At 39.3% G+C, this 17,549-nt stretch overlaps 1 protein-coding gene across 15 annotated transcripts in view; it reads left to right on the forward strand.

The window, feature by feature from the left end:
* Positions 1-17,549, forward strand: part of LOC124880236 (adhesion G protein-coupled receptor L3-like) — a 357,339-nt gene that overhangs the window by 179,576 nt on the left and 160,214 nt on the right. For all 15 annotated transcript variants that reach the window (XM_047385217.1, XM_047385213.1, XM_047385214.1 and 12 more), the window contains exon 5: positions 10,835-10,944. In XM_047385217.1, coding sequence (XP_047241173.1) covers positions 10,835-10,944 — 110 coding nt within the window. The remainder of the gene's footprint in view (positions 1-10,834; positions 10,945-17,549) is intronic.

The raw sequence follows: 17,549 nt of genomic DNA on the forward strand, positions 1-17,549 counted from the left end.
CCTTTTTCAACAATAAATTACATTAGAAGCTTAAGCACACCATGGCTACAACTGCTCACTTCAGTTGTTTGTTTGTAAACTGTTAATGTGTAGTCATAACAGTGAGAGCCTGTGTGGAAAAGAGTAAAAATTAAATAAACTGGCTTATTGATTCATAATTCATGATTGTTGCCAAGTAAAGAGCTTCCTGGATGAATCTATAAACTCTCCGCTTCAATTTAGGGGCCTTAAAATATTGGAGGAGTCTACAGCCTGGTTGGTCATCTCTCGTCATAGCCAGTCAACCAGCTTCAGCACTTCTCTATTTTTTCCTGCTTGTTATTGTACCGGAATAAACTGCATCTTATCCTGCAAACACAATATTAGAGAAGGGAGCAAACTGAGTAATGTAAAATCTTATGAAACCTACTAATCTGTATTAATGGCTGTGAGGGATTAAGCTTGTCGGGTAAAAAAAAAAAAAAAAACAGCTTGAAATAGCCTTTTTTGTTAGCAGTGGAAGGGGTTCATCAGGAGTGATTAATACTGACCTCCGTTTGACCATCCCTAATAAAACGTTCTATGCTTCACTTAAGCTTCATAAAGGTTACTCATACAGATTGATATACAGAAAAATACTCCAATTTCCTTATGCACAACAGTCGTCAACACTTTATTCATTTCTGCTTAGTTCCACTCTGCTAATCCAATAACAAATTAACATAGTTGATATTTTATTGCCTATAGCGATGCACATCTGACAGAGCTTGATAAGTCTCTTAAGTTTTGCTCCTTACTGTTAATGCCACCCTTGTACTGCCTTGTGTTGCTCAACAAATTCATCAAATCTGTGGTTCATACTTCCATTTCTGTAAAGATGTGTTCATAAATTTGTGCAGCAGCATGCAAGCTTAAGCATTTAAGTACAGCGAGTTCCTTTTGCAGCGTACTTCAAATCCTCTGTGCCCACGCTTGGCTATTGTGTCTATGTTGTAGACAATCATTCCCGATCTTTCTCCTCTGCCTCTTAATCTGTGCTAAGCGGATCTCTTGATGCTGTAGAAGCAAAGTGTTCAGATTTAAAATAAAGGGACAGTCTGTGAGCGGGATTCAGCAGTGAGAGTTTGGTAGGTTATTGTGATCATTTTTAGGTAACACGTTTTAATGATCCTTAGCTGAGCTTGTAAGTACACAAAACGACTTTTAAAGGCACTATCTTAAGTCCTGTTAGATGTGTTACAATAACAACTCTAACGATGGTTAAAGCAGTAGCTTTTAATCATTTAAGCTGATGATCAGGAGCTTTTTTATACCGAAGACACATAACCACAAACAGAGGAAGCAACCCTTCAGAGCTTTAGTCACACAAACTGAGAAACAATTGAAACAAACTAGTGAGTATATACGTAGAACTAGGCAATATGGACCAAAACAGTATCACAATATTTTCTTTCTGTATACATGGATTTTGATGATTATCACGTAGTTTCTGGTTAACAATTTACTTTTAGATAAGATAACATCAATTTCAACACGAACTGAAAAAAACTAATTAAAATATATTATTAATTAATGAGATTCATTGTCAAAAATTGCTATATGGGCTTCAAATGAACAAGTACATGTACATTTCTTAACAGGCATTATAATGTTGTACAAAATCCATCTGCATTATTGTTTAAATGTGCAAATATTTGCAATACAAGCCTAAAATAATGCAAATTAAGTTTACACTACTGGTTGCATGCACTTTTTCATTTAGTAAAAATGCCTAAGTGATGGTGGTCCCACACACTGCTTGACAGGCCACATATGTTCTCTTATTTTAAAGTCTACCTTGATCATTGTTATTGTCATTTTCTGTTCCTTGATCAAATATTGTAATTAACTTTTTGCCTGGCACTAATATACTTGGGAGGAAATTAAATAAGCACCCAAAGTCTGGCTTCAGTACATAGCTAGAACCTTTCCAGTCTCATACCAGGCTGCTGGCACTTCCTGTAATTTAATATAATGTTCTTGTCATCGCTACTGCTATGTGCATTTTGTCCCACTTCTGCTCTAACCACCTGAGAGATCTCTGCAAACAGTGGAAAAGAGTCAATAATCAGTCAATAATCTTCTCCTTACCACAGAGAGATGGGTATATGCAGGGCTTCCAGTTCGGGTGAAACACGCACAGCTCCAAACTGCGCATGGTCTGCTTAATAAAAGGAAGTTGTGAGTTTGTCTAGGCTGTAGCTTCAACGCAAATTGTATTTGTCAAACTGTCAAAATAAATCCCGGGTTCCTATTTTTTACGGTAGTGACCAAGAGCACTGCTCCAGGTTACAAATATCCCGCAAGACGGCACACTCAGCAGTGATCACCTTTCTGTAAATAAAGTTGTCTCCTTGCACCCTCTTATGGGTCCTAATTGTGATTTCTTCCTTTGGCAAGGTAGAAACCTGATAGTGGAGGCACAGAAATCTCCAAAATTTATAGGCAAATTCCTTAGATTGCGTAGGAAGTGCAGATCTGTGTCAGTACCATGGCAGCATGATGCTCGAGAAAAGCCACATACAAATGATTATTGACATCCCGGAGATGATGGGTCAGTCTGAATCCAGTGTGAAGGAAGCCTAAGAAGTTATCTAAATCAACCCAGGGTTTTTGATTGTGGGTACATGCATAGTAATGCACATCTTCATGCATCCGGACATAAACATAAGGTAAAGAATTACACTCAATATTTCAGATGCAATCTAGACTGTTTCAGAAATGGTTTTGTAAGTTATGTGGCAGAGACACTGCTCCTCTTGTTATGTTTTCCATGAGGTTTTCATTGGATTCATTTCAGCCCAACAAAAAAAAGACCCAACGAATAAGAAAAATGGATGCTGTTTGCTGTCTCTGGGAAAGATAATGAGTGAAGTCTACCGTGAGTGTCGAAGACCATCACCAAAGCATAATGGGTCCCAGCAGAGGGTTGAGATTATTGACCCTTTTGTTGCTTTTCCCCCTCCTTTTCCTCCCCTCCTTTCTTACAAATACAAACTCTCACAAGTGTGTACACAGCATGCAAATAAGCCAAACACAGGACTGAACACATGAAACACAGTTCAAACATGAGCTGTTTCTTGGCAAAGAGTACGTTACTTAAGCATGTTGAGCACCATTTGTTTTCTTGACACTGGAGCTAACGCCAGGTGTGAAAATCCTGCCTGGGATGTTTTGTTTTTTTCTATAGAGGAGTTTGCTTTCACTGAAACAGGCTGTTCTCCTCAAAAAAAAAAACTGCATTATTATTAACATTAACAACTTAAAAAACGATGCATTTGAAAAGTTAAATTCAAATTGATTTGCTACACACAGTGATATCTTTGAAATGTTAATTTCTGTTCATTTAGATGATCATGTACAGCTTATAAAAACTCTCTGAACATTCAAATAACACATAAAACCAATAAAGTCAGAACTGTTATGTAATGCCCAATGTTTAGCCTTAACAAGTATGGAGAAGACTGCACACTTGACTGTTTCATACAACAGGTTCTAAGCTGTCTTTCATTTAAATGCTTATACTAAAAGGCTCTTCTGGGTTCTACAGCGAGTCATTGACACTACACAAAACAGATAACTCACAAAATGTCAGTGCTAATGAAGCTGACTGTTCAGAGTACTATATCCAAGCTTAGTTGAGTTGAGTGGAAGGAAAATGGTGGTTGACCAGCAATAGAAACAATCACAGCCTGGTGAGAATTATGAGGCAAAGTCCATTGTAGAGCATGGGGGAGATTCACAAAATGTGAACTGGTGCCGGTGTCGGTGTTTCCATTGCTGAGACATAGGGATGTATCCAGTACATAAACACTTCAAATGCTGAATTCCAGCTCTTTGTGCCTATTTGGCTTTCTTCAGGATACATTTGTGGATATGTTTTATGGAAAAAGGTTCAAAGCAATTTGTCATCATGGAGGCCTATTCTGCCATTAATGTTTAACCTTCAAACTTAAAAAACATTTTTAAAACCATTTTTCTCCTCTTGACATAAATCTGTTTGGCTCTGAAATGTTACAGTCTTTCATTCATTCACTCATTCATGTTTAGTGTTATTTGCACCTACCATTAGAGGTAATATGGCCAGGAAGAGTGAACTTCTAAAGCACCCAGGGTAGGGATCAACCTGTGATTACAGCAGGTGCAGTTGGTGCTTACATGACGCTCTGATGCTTTGTGCTGTATCTTCCCTCATCAGCTGGCAGGCTGACTTCTAATCTGCAAATTATAAAACAGCAGATGTAAGAAACATGGCTAGGAAAAAAATTATCAAAAAGAAAAATGAAGAGAAAAAGTTGTTGAATATAACATAAGTTTTGACCTTTTTTTTAAATAACTTACCTCACCAATGATTATATGCATCATATTCATATAATCTTTTATCTTGTGGTGGCCTCATTGTCCACTAAAGAACAGAAACAATAGTTACATCATGTTAATGCCACTTTTTGTTTCATTCTTTGTTTGTGAATCAGATTTAGACCACCTGGTTCTATGGTGCCTGGAGATCAAAGCCACACATTTCTATATATCTTTAGCTTCATAGCATAAATGCCTGAGTCATATTTTGGCTTACTGTTACAATAGCAATAACTAAATGTGTTGTGCTTGCTGAAAATCTTGTTTTTTCTTCCTGTTTAGAAAACTTTCAACTATGACTTAGGTAATTAAGCTATGAGGCTAACGACATGTAGACTTGAACTATCCCACCTTCTCTCTGTTAGTTCAAAGGGGTCTATAAAAGCCAGGTCTCTGCTTCAATCATTTAACCCAACTTCTAGTTTTAGGGTAATTTGTGCTTCCAAACTTTATTCCCTGCTCTATTGTCTACAATATCCATCTATCCATTCGTTTGTCCATCTAGCCATCTATCCCCTCCTTCTCTCCTTCCTTTTTGTCCTGTGATTTGTGCAGGTTTTACATTTAAGCCCTGACCACTGCAGAAACATGTGACATAAATTCATGGTGAACTTTTGTATGTCTAATCTGAAAGATGGGTTAAATTGGACAGAGAAATTTGGAAATTTGAGTCTGAGACAAAATGGAATTTGGCATGAAAAATTTAGTGGAACCTCATACTTTTCCCAGCATTTTATACCCTTTTTGAAAATTTGTCCAGACAATATTTAATCAGACAGCATCTGCGGCCGTTTGTTTGTGTACGTGCAGAGGTAAAAATGGACATTGATTTTATTTCTTTATTTTTTTTTTTAAATGGGTCACGATAGGCTCAGATTAAGTTTGAAATCCATGTTAAATAAACAGTCTGATGTTTAATCCCCCAAGAGGATGTTAAAGTGAAAAGACGTGTGATTAAAACTCCAGATTTATTCCTAGCCTTAACCTCAAAGGGTATGTGTCGTCAAATCTGTGTTTGTCCTTTAAATGTGAAGATGCTGCTAAATGAGTCAAGAGGCACTTGATGTCAGACAGAAAAAAATGTGAACTGTATATGTTTTAATTAGTTTCGTCTGAGGGTTTGTGTCTCTTTTAAAACCTTTACTGGTTTCATCTCTCTGTCTTCCATCCACATTAACGTCACACCTAAATTTAGCCTGACTTTACCTGCTGATTACAAACCTCCAAGCTCCAAACAGATTGATGGAGAAATTGCATTAAGGAGAGGATAGGGAGACCAAAAGCCTTCCCTGATAATTGTTTCCCAGTTTCATCGGCTTGACCCCTTATTTATTTGTCATTTACTGCCTTTGCATTAACTCTTAGTAGGCAGGTACTGAGCTTACAGACAGCTGACTGCAGTGACTGAGCGAGGGAGACGAATAACTAGTTGGGTTCATACACCCATAAAGCTCACATGGGAGAAAGTCGGTGGACCATATTTCATTACCAGCTCGGGCTTGAAATGAGATGGGTCCCTTTTTTTGCCTGTCCCTCAGCGCTTCAATTGATTAGTCAGCAGCCAATCAATGTTAATTAAGGTGTAGAGAATCCTTTAATTGTGGCATATGAATCACAGTGTCAGACCCTGCCTTGACCTTCACAGGACTTAAACTGTGAACGGTCTAAATACTGTTTGTATATTGCAGGATAATGGCACTCTTTAAATTAGCATAGATTTGATGAATGGCTAACCTGAATCTGCTGCAATGTACAGCGGTATACCTCTTGTTGATTGTAGCAGAGACATGACATACTATTTTGCAAAAGCTTTTCAATATATTAGAAAAAGTTGACTTATTCCTGGTTTTCAAATTGAAAAAAGAAAGTCAAATATATTAATCGATTACACACCATGATATATTGTTTTTTAAGGGATTACAACTGATTTTAGTTTCTCTCAAAATTTGAATGGGAATTTTGAATATAGAAATGTTATGTGAGGAAAGACTGCTGATTTGACAGCTGTTAAGCAGTCATTGATACCCTCCACAAGGAGGGAAAACCACAAAAGGGCATTGTTAAAGAAGCTGGGTCTTCAAAATACTGTATCCAAGCATATTAATGGGTTTTGTGGGTTTTGTGGAAGAAAAACATGTGGTAGAAAAAATGCAAAAGCAACATCAACTGAAACTCGATCAACCACACTGGACCAACAGAAGCAATTGACATGGCTCCCTAAATCATTGACAGTGGGCCTGAGAAGCATCTTAGCATAATAACAAAAAGTTGAGTGGAAGAAAAAAAGTTGTTGAAAGCAAGCAACAGTGATATCTGCATCCGTTCATCCATCCATTGTCTTCCCATTATCCAAGATTAGGTTGCACTGGTAACGAGTCCAGGAGGGAAACCCAGACATTCCTCTCACTGACAACACCCCCCAGCTCTTTCTGCAAGATCCTAAGACCAGATAGGACATATAGTCTGTCCAGGGTGTTCTGGGTCTCCTCCCAGTGGAACGTGCCTGGAAAACCTCCAAATCGAGGCGCCCTAAAGGCATCTTGATCAGATGCCCGATTCACCTCCACTGACTCCTTTCAATGGGGAGAAGCATCAGGTCTACTTTGTGCTCCGAAAGGATGAAGGAGCTCATCACCCCATCTCTATGGTTGAATTCAGCCGCCCATTGGCGGAAGCTGCTGCGACAGGTCGGTCATAATCTATCTCATGACCATAGGTGAGGGCCGGGATGTAGTCTTACCGGTAGACCAAGAGCCTTGTCTTTTGGTCTTTCTTCACCACAAGACACTGTAGCTGTGCCCACATTTCTGCAGAATACATCCCCAATCCATCTGTCCATCTCCTGTTCCATCCTACTATGTAAGTCTATGTAAGAGTTTAGGGAAGATTCCAAATGCATAGGCTGTAGGTGGAGTCAGTGTTTTAAGAGCACCAAAAACATTCAGTATGTATCCAGGGAAGGACTAAGATGAAAATTAACCAGACTGTTATAAAATTAAGGTAACATAGTCTGGAGGAGTGGAGAGACACAATATCCAGGATGCTTGTGATCTAGTGTTTCTGAGTCAGTGATGACACAGTTAATGATCTGGGGAGCCATGTCTTCTGCTGGTGCTGGTCAACTATGTGATATGTTAGAAGTCCAAAGTGAGATGTAGCCATGTAACAGTTCCTATTGCGCTTCCATTTTTCTTCCACATCTTTTTCCTCCACTCATCTTTGCAACAGGAAACAGGAAACAGCACTCTCAATAGCCAGGCACTAACCTTTTTTGGCTTAGGATTATTGTGCAGTATGTCTCTGACTGTCTGCAGTCTTTACAATGTTTGTATGGGCTCTAACATGACATTTCTGTAATAATTAGTCTTATGTAATATTGTATTTTGTTTTTGTAGAAACTGAATTTAATTTTTTTTATCATCCCTAACCCATAATCATTAAAAACAATAGAAATAAATGCTTGAAATATTTAAACCTGTGTGGAATTGCATGCTTTACTCTATTAGTAAAATACACATATTTATTATAATAATTATTGAGATGCACATCTACTTTCATTTTCTAAACACATTCAAAACCCCAACAGAACCTGTCAAAATGTTTAAGTTTTAATGTTGTTAGATAAGTGCTGCTGCTGTTTTGCAAGGCGAGAGGTTCTCTGTGCATATGAAGCAGAGATTTGATTGATGACTGCCAAAAAAAAAGATGGCACAAGAAAACACCACAGGCACCATAATTGTGTTCTTTAATGAAGACCTGCATTTCAGGCTGGAGATGATTGTGCAGTCAGTTGATTGTGTCTACCCCCTTCCCCACAACCCCACCCCTCAACCACCACCCCTGTACCACAACAACCATCAATCATGCGGCAATAACGCTCCAACCTGTGCATGGTCTGGTTGGTACACCCATGACTTTCAACTCTATTCCTCCACAGAAAGATAAATTCCTCCATGTCAAAGCCAAATGAACCTTAAAAAGAGGTAGACGTCATAACCTCATACATTTCAGAAAACAGTACTGCACTATTCTGTTATGTGTGATCAAGGGATTAAGATCATCTTCTAGGTAAAGTTGTTCAACACATTTGAACACATTTTACATAAGAGGATAAGTATTTTAGGAATCTATATTTTGTATCACATTCTGAACCAGATCTCAAACACTCACTTTACCTTAAATGAAAAGGGATGTAATGGTAGGGACCCGTTAAGGATTATTGTCAGGACTATTTGCTAGCGTAATATAGGTGCATCCCAAAAAATTAGAATATTGCGCAAAAGTGCAATATTTTTTGTCAGTCATTTCAGAAAGTGAAACTCATATTATATAGAATCAATACACAGACAGTAAAATATTTCAAGCTTTTATTCCTTGTAATTTTGATGATTATGGCTTACAGTAAAAGAAAACCCAAAATTAATTGTCACACAAAATTAGAATATCACATTAGACCAATGAAATAAGGATGTTTTAAGCACAAATGTCAGGCTTTTGAAAAGTATGCCCATTTCTAGGTTCTCAATACTTGGTGGGGTTTCCTCTTGCATGTATTACTGCATCAATGTGCTGTGGCATAGAGGCAATCAGCCTGTGGCTCTGCTGAGGCATATTGGAAGCTCAGATTGCTTTGATAGCTGCCTTCAGGTCATCCGCCTTGTTGGATCTGGTGTCTCTCATCTTCCTCTTGACTACAGCCCATAGATTTTCTATAGGGTTCAGGTCAGGGACATTTGTTGGCCAAAAACAGGAACACCATGGTCATTGAACCAGCTTTTGGTGCTCTAAAATGTTCTGGTAAATAGCTGCATTGACTGTGGACTTCAGAAAACACAGTGGACCAACACCAGCAGATGACATGGCACACCAAATAATCACTAACTGTAGAAACTTTACCCCGGACTTCACGCAACATGTGCCTCTCCACTCTTCCTCCAGACTATGGGACCTTGATTTCCAAATAAAATCCAGACTATACTTTCATCTGAAAACTGGACTTGGATCATTGAGCGACAGTCAGGTTCCTTTTCTCCTTAGCCCAGGTGAGATGCTTCTGACAATGTCTTTGGTTCAGGAGTGGCTTGACACGTGGAATGCAACATTAGTAGCCCTTGTCTAGTATTCGTCTGTGTGTGATGGCTCTTGAGGCACCGACTCCAGCCTCAGTCCACTGCTTGTGAAGCTCCCCCAAATTCTTCAATGAATTTTGCTTGACAGTCCTCTTAAGGCTGTGGTTCTCCCTATTGCTGCTGCACTTTTTCCTACCACACTTCTTCCTTCCACTCAAATTTCTGTAAATATGCTTAGATACAGAACTGTGAAAAACCAGCTTCTTCAGCAATAACCTTTTGTGGCTTACCCAAGGAGGGTTACCCTCCTAGTGAAGGGTGTTGATCACTTTCTTCTGGACATCTGTCCAGTCAGCAGTCTTCCCCATGATTGTTTAGCCTACTGACGGCTGTTAAAGGCTCAGGAAACGTTTGCAGGTGTTCTGAATGAATTAGCTGATTAGGGTGTGACACAATGAGTGTCCAATACTGAACTTTTTCACAGTATTCTAATTTTCTGACACACTGATTTTTGGGTCATAAACATCGAAAACTTTTTCACTCTATGTTTAATTATTTTATATAACATGAGTTTCACTTTCTGAGATGACTGGTGAAAAATATTGCACTTTTACACAAAATTCTAGTTTTCTGGGATTTACCTGTATTGGTTGCTGAGGGTTATAGATTCTTTTTTTTTACCTTTTACCAAGACGGTCACATAGCAGCAATCCAGTTTTATTGGTTGCACAAGAAGATTGTTTGCACTGCTAAAACTTCCAGCTGGATTGCACAGTGTGAGAGGTTGCAATCAAGTCAGGAAAAAACAAAGCTATGTGTTGCCTTTAGAAGGAGTTGGAGGTATGTATAATCAATCTTGTAATCCAGGGGATGGACATACACATGACAAGGGTAGCAGGGGTGTAGCTGTTTAGTTTAATCCTCTATACACCCTGGAAGAATTGTTTTAGTGCCCATTAAAGATCCAACATCTTTGAGACATGTACCAGAGCACACCGGCTGGCCAGTGAATCAAGCTTTATCTTCTAGCACACTGAATTACTTGTGTCAATGAAGCTACCCATCAACAAACTTCAGCAGCCTAGAAGGTTCATCACTGTACCTGTGGCTCATGCATATGGGTGCATCTTCTTCTGTGAACTAACTACTGTGCGAAAATTCTTCTCATCACTGCCTGTCCAATGTTCTTATAAATCCTCATTATATTCTCAAATACTGCTACGTGCTACCTGCTATACTTGTCTTGTTTACTTGTAGCGGTATGACCGTTCCTTTCGTCTTTAGGAGAAAGTACATTTTTAATATTTGGCATTTTCACTGTCATGTATTGTGGCCCCTCATTGATGTTTGTACTTTTTAATAATTACAGTCTTCTGTGATTTCTGCAGATGTAACAATAGGACCCAGTGTGCCGTGGTGGCCGGACCAGACGTGTTTCCCGACCCATGTCCGGGAACGTACAAATACCTGGAAGTCCAATATGAATGTGTGCCCTACAGTATGTATTTCCCACTTTTACGTACATTTCTAATACTCTCAGTCATACCAATGCCTTCTTAACAATAATGACTTGTTTACAACGTAATCCTTACTTTGCCAGTACTTCTCTAAAGTTTAAAGATGTTTTAAGTGTGTGATGCAGAGCGGACCCAGTGGTGGGTATAATGTGATGATTGTGTATCACAGTGGATAAAGAAAATATACAATGTTCAGAGCGGAGGAATTTTAATGTTACTGGGAGGTGAAGCTTACAAATCTGTGCTTTTCCTTATATATATTGTATATATTATTAACAGAATCACAGCATGAAAGAAAAAGAAACTCTACTTTTAACACTTCATTTAAGCACTTGAACAATTCCTTAGTGTGAAGTGGGAAGCTGCTGCAATGAGGATCAGCTCCTCCAAGTCCGAGGCCATGGTTCTCGACCAGAAAAGCGTGGCTTGTCCTCTTCAGGTTAGAGGGGAGTTCCTGCCTCAAGTGGATGAGTTCAAGTATCTCGGGGTCTTGTTCACGAGTGAGGTGAGAATGGATGCTGTGCCGGTCCATTGTGGTGATGAGAAAGCTGAGCCGAAAAGCAAGGCTCTTGATTTACCAGTCGGTCTACGTTCCTACCCTCACCTATGGACATGAACTTTGGGTCATGACTGAAAGTACCATATCCCGGATACAAGCGGCTGAAATGAGCTTCCTCCGCAGGGTGGCCGGGCACTCTCTTAGAAATAGGGTGAGGAAATCAGCCATCCGGGAGGAGCTCTGAGTAGAGCCGCTGCTCCTCCACATCGAGAGGAGTCAGTTGAGGTGGCTTGGGCATCTGTATCGTATGCCTTCTGGACGCCTCCCTTGGGAGGTGTTCCAGGCATGTCCCATCGGGAGGAGGCCCAGAGGATGGCCCAGGACACGCTGGAGGGACTATGTCTTTTGGCTGGCCTGGGAACACCTTGGGCTCCCCCTGGAAGACATGGAGGAAATGTCTGGGGAGAGGGACATCTGGGTGTCTCTACTGAGTCTGCTGCCCCCGCGACCCAGTTCTGGATGAAGCGGAAGACGGCGAGGCGAGTACGAGTATGAGTATGAGAATTCCTTAGGTGTGCTGTTGCAACATATCAAGTCTGCACACATTGTAATAAATAGAAAATATTTTTTCTGTTTAACACTGGAACCAAGCAAATGTTTGGACACTAAAGCATTTTTCAAAGGGGTTCATAAAGAAGGTTTAACAACTGTATCAGATAAAGAACTTTCTCAGGTCACAAACTACAGTGGAAATGTTTAAGCATGGCAGGAAGGGTAAGAATAGGGTCACAGGATGAGGACATAAAGAGGAAATCTACATGAGGTCAGCGGAAATGGAATGGAAATTGCCATATAACCCTAGGTATTGTTTTAGGATGACTTTTCAGCAGATTGTCAAACTGGGTCACATTGCCTGGCAAGATCCTGATGTGCTGTCAGGGCTGATATGGAAAGATTTTTTGAAAATATCTGCCTGCGGGCTTTCAGCTGTATGGTCCACTGCAGTCGCAGGATTGAAGAGAATTGTAGTAATTCAAATTCAAATCAAAACCATCTTCCTAATATTTTAGCTCTTTACACAGACCCCTCAGAAGTTTGACTGACAGTAGCTTTCATCTTATGATGTAAGAGCTGGTTTTTACCAGTGATCTAAAGCCTGCGAACACCTGTTTTATATCTAACTCCTTCCTATTTGCAAATTTTGTCGTTTTAGCCACCCAGTGTCTTTTTCTTGGTGTAAAACACTGACCCAGCTGAGCCATCTTCAGTGGACAGAGACAAACTTAATCTGAGCTGCTGTCAACAGCTCTTGTCCAACTCAGCTTTCCATAATATCCTGTCCTTCATATCCTGTAGCAGATCCTGTCGGAACCAGCGTGAACTTTTGTACCATCTACTCAGATTTCAAATAATTACAATGTCCTCACTGTTTTGTTCTTTTAGCTTTTTCATTATATATATATATATATATATATATATATATATACCCTAGCATATCTATTCAAAAGATTTTAACCAGTCCAGATTCCTTTTTGAAGCACAAAAAGACTCTTGAATAGGAGAACTCAAGATTTTTACATAGTACTGTATCTCTGTGTTGCAAACTTCTCTATGTTCTGTTGCCAATTGATGTTGTTGGACAGGGTCTCACGTTGTGGCTCTAGTAACAGACTTAGTCTAACACAGAGGCTTGATTGACAGCCAGTTTTCATCCCAGATATTAAGTGTAATTTAGCCCTATTCCAATGGGATTTTGGCTGGTCCTTGTGATACCTAAATTACTTCGGTCTGATCACATATAGTAAAAATATTTAGTCCCAAAGCACTTTGTGCCAATTATTCAACCTTTTTTTTTACTCTAGCCTTTCCTTAAGTTATATTTAGGGACATTATTAGACTACATTTAAAAAAAAAAGGCTTCCAGTCAATGGAAAGAGTAATTTTTCCCAGATCCCTGTTGAAACAATAATAATAGTTGCCCTTTCGGGTAAATTGATTTCTGCTAGAACCATTGTACACAAAGCGTGCACATTCAGTCTTAGTTCAGTATTTCTTTGGAAAAAAAAATATAACATAACTAATTTAAAAAAGACAAAAGTCAAAAAATAAAGGTCCAGCAATGTAATTGCTATACTTTTATTGCCTTCTATTTGGATTTCAGTAGTATAACTATGGATGGTGGCCAGAATTTCTTGTTGGATAAAAAAATTTAATCAGCTTTGTTTGCATGAAAAAGTCTTCCAGGCATTTTTAACACATTGAAAACTGTACCAACGCAACCTAAAATCACCACTGGATTTGCAATCTATAGATGTTTTTGAGGGTAAGATAGAAAAGAAAATTCATGTGTGACTGTCCAAATGAAACACCCAGATCCTTCTTTGTCTGGAATGAGTCACCTGAGTTTAGTTTTTACTCAGGTATTTGTTAACTATTGAGTATATGTGAAAACATCTGTGCAAAGTTCTTCTCCAGTGCATTTCCCGCTCCATATAGCCATCGCTCATGAATAAGACACCAAAACTTTAACTAGAGTACGAGCCAGAGGAAATGCCCTGTTCCGGATGAGAGCCATCGGCCATTGGGGATGCTTCATCTGGGTGCCAGGTACCTACTCAGCAATGGGAGTGTCAACACATTCTTTGGCATCTAAACTGAACCCAATGCCAGATCAACAGGTCAGGCTTTAAAACTCCTAGAAGGTATAGAGCCCAACATGCTTGTATCTGTGGGTTGTTACAGACTCTGATATCAAAATGATCATTGAGTTGGGTAAAAATATTAAGTTGTGATGTGGAGAACCAAAAATAAAGGACATAATTTGCATTAATTTATATTAAAAGCTCTTCAGTTTTTAGGCAATAGAGCAAGCGATAAAGTTAGTTAAACTAAACATTTTTCAATATGCAGTTTTTTTTTCCATACTTGTTCAGACTGTGAAGGAACCCCTTTTTATTGACAAGCTGGGTAGTCTCGGACCTAATACTTTTGTTTCTTACATGTCTTCCTCTACTTCATTTAAATTCTGTCCCTTATCTGTACCCTTCCTGTTCCTACACACCTTCCTCTACTATCCCTTTGCTTTTTTGTTCTCTATTCTCCCTACCTGTAGTCTCTTCCCTTCGACCACTTCACAGCCTTTATATCTGTATTCCGCTTAGGGAGTCTTTTATTTTAGGGATAAAGTACCGCTCACCTCTCTCCACCGATATCTTCATAAAGCACCGTGATTGCAGATTCAGATCTGCTGTTCACAATGGCACAGGGGGGAGTGTGCTAAATCGATGTACACATAGCGTAGATACAATATTTATTTCATTAATTTGTGATTTGATCCGCTCCATTTGTTGTAATGGAGGGAAGAAAAAAGTTATAACAATTACCGCTAAGAGTGGCGCTGTCTGTGTGGCAGTTTCACAAGCTGGGGTAATCCATCATACTTCCATTTGGATTGCTGTCTGAATAATTGTCTGATCCTGTAGATTTTCTTTAATCCCACAAATGGTCAAAAGTATGCATAAAGACCCATATATATGCATACAACCCTACTAATATTTGGCTTAGTGGTAACTGGCAAGTGATAACTTGACCCCAAGCTTTTACAGCCCTTAGCAAGACTCAGCATAATTCTAGTTGGATATTTTATTAATCTTATTTTCAGAATTGGTACAGCTCATGTAAACTGGTTGGTTTCCTGGCACATGTTTTAAATACAGTATACAAGTTGGATTAAGTGAGGTTAAGGTCAGGGTTTTAATGTGTTTGGGAACATTGTCCTGTTGGAATGCTTGATAATGTCCAAGTTTTAATTAACTGGCCAAATATGTCCCCCTAAAATCAAAGGAAATTGCTTCAAATGTCCTTGGTAATCATCTTAGTATTCACCAAGTCTGCCATGAGCTAAAAACTCCTAAAACACCGTTACTGTCCCCAGTGAAGCAGATTTTACATCTCCATAAACCGATGCTAAGGAAGAAGGAATTGCTCTAACGTCAACAAATTCAACCTCAAAAGAAGCTGCCAGCTGTCCACATGTACAAGCCAAATGCCTTCTAGAGAAACGTTTTAGGGTCAGATGGGGCAGAGGTTAAGCTATTTGGCCACAATCACATGAAGTATGTTAGAGGGGTTAAGATGAGGCCTTCAAGCCTAAAGACACAGTACAAACTGTCAAGTGAATGGTGGGAGTATCATGCCGTGGGACTACCTGAAAATCATTCAACCTCTACTTCAAATCAACAGTTAGATGGTGGCAGTTTAGATCTTGTTAAGTGTTACAATAAGACATTGCTCCCAGAGTGGTGCTGGAATCTATAAGCAGGTTAATGTTAGGCTCCTGTATTTAAAAGGTGGGTCTCTAAGCAATTTCTATGAGCTCTACCATTTCTCCCAAGAAGAGTAGGAAAATATAAATTCAGAGTTATACCAGAACCTTATTGATGGAGGCAAAAGCATGTGATGGAGCAGCAAGTTGTTGAGGCATGTTGAGGGTATATGTGTATATTTGGACATGTATGTATGATTTTGAGTATGTCTGGACTTGAAAAAATTAAAAATAAATTTACACCTGATTCTTGATTTCACTATTTGTTGAGGGTATATGTCATATAATTATGTCACCCTGGAAAAAGAATATTTCAGATACATCATTAAAAATGACAAAATTCATGACATTTCTACCTAAACAGAGTGTATATTATTTTCTGAGTGGGACTGTACATGCTTCTGCATACACTTTACAAATCAGCACAGCCATCTTCCTGCATAACTCAACCTTTATGATGACTCATAAACATGACTCTGCTCCAGTGGCTGACATCTTTGTCTTCTCCCCGCCCTCTCACCTTCACTTTCAGCGGTTCAGCGATGAGATGCCAGCCTATTCTCTTAGTGGCTTATTAAAAACCTTCCTCACTTACTTGTTCCATCCTTTTCTTAGTGTAACTTTCACTCAAACAACTCCTCCCAAAGGTCGAGTTGATAAGAGGTCAGGACAACTGTGTCTTCCTCCTACACAGCCCCCACATTCTTCCTCAGCATTAATGAAGCTCTCAGATTCCCTCGGTGGCCCCTCAGACTCTCCAACCTGTCACACAAGATCGGGCATCTGGACCTGTGTTGCCATGCTCTACTGCTCAAGTAGTTGTTTTTTTTTTTTTTTGAGATGTTGAGAGCTTGTGGCTATCTGTAACCCGAAACTTCTTCCCCTGCTAATTAGTTGTACATTTAGTGTGTGGATTCCATGGCAAATTACCAGATTTCTGTCCAGGCAGGTGATCAAAATTTAAGAAAAAAAAACAAAATGAGATGAGGAATAATTAAATATGCCATTAGATAACTGCTTTTGTTTTATATGCTTTGCAGAAAGACATCAATGTGTACAACAGCGAAGTGCAGAAAAAGTGGAAAAAGAAAGGGAAAGACAGGAAGAGAGTTAATGAATGGAGAAAAACCTGCTGGCAGTCTGGTGCTATACATAAGCCACCAGTTCCCCCACTGTTTGTAGCTAATAAGGACAATATAAAATCGTCTCTCTCGCAGTAGGATCCAGCTAAGCCCTGTCGGCTATGCCGCACAATTTGGAAGCTAACCCTGGATATATAATCACGCACTCAGTTCTCGGATATGCACAAAGCTGCACAGGTTCATGCTTCATAGAAAGTTGTGGTGTAATTTGTCATGTTTTCCTTTTATTTCTAGCTTGACTAATAGTTTTATAATTCATTTTAGAAACAATGAAGAAAGTCCAGGGACTGCTGTTGGAATAATGGTTCAGCTTATTTAGGCTTGTTTTACCGAGTACCTGCTACCACTCTGCACTGGTAGATCAAACCAGGAAATGATGCTCTGCACATGACTAACACATACATCAAATCATAGGCCTTCTGTGGGGTGATAACAGGGTTTGTCCTGCACTGGTCACACCTCAAGTATTAGCCACCTGGGAGACATGGACTGGTTTTTAATTGGGCACAGTCTTTCAGCATGGTTGCATTGTAGTTTTTCCATATTTGCCCTATAGCAACATTATCAGTGGAGGCTGTTTTCACTAACCTGCTGCCAGTGGATTGAGAGCTTCTGTGAACA

The sequence above is a fragment of the Girardinichthys multiradiatus genome, chromosome 14 (genome assembly GCF_021462225.1).
Source record: "Girardinichthys multiradiatus isolate DD_20200921_A chromosome 14, DD_fGirMul_XY1, whole genome shotgun sequence".
NCBI classification, from domain to species: Eukaryota; Metazoa; Chordata; class Actinopteri; order Cyprinodontiformes; family Goodeidae; genus Girardinichthys; species Girardinichthys multiradiatus.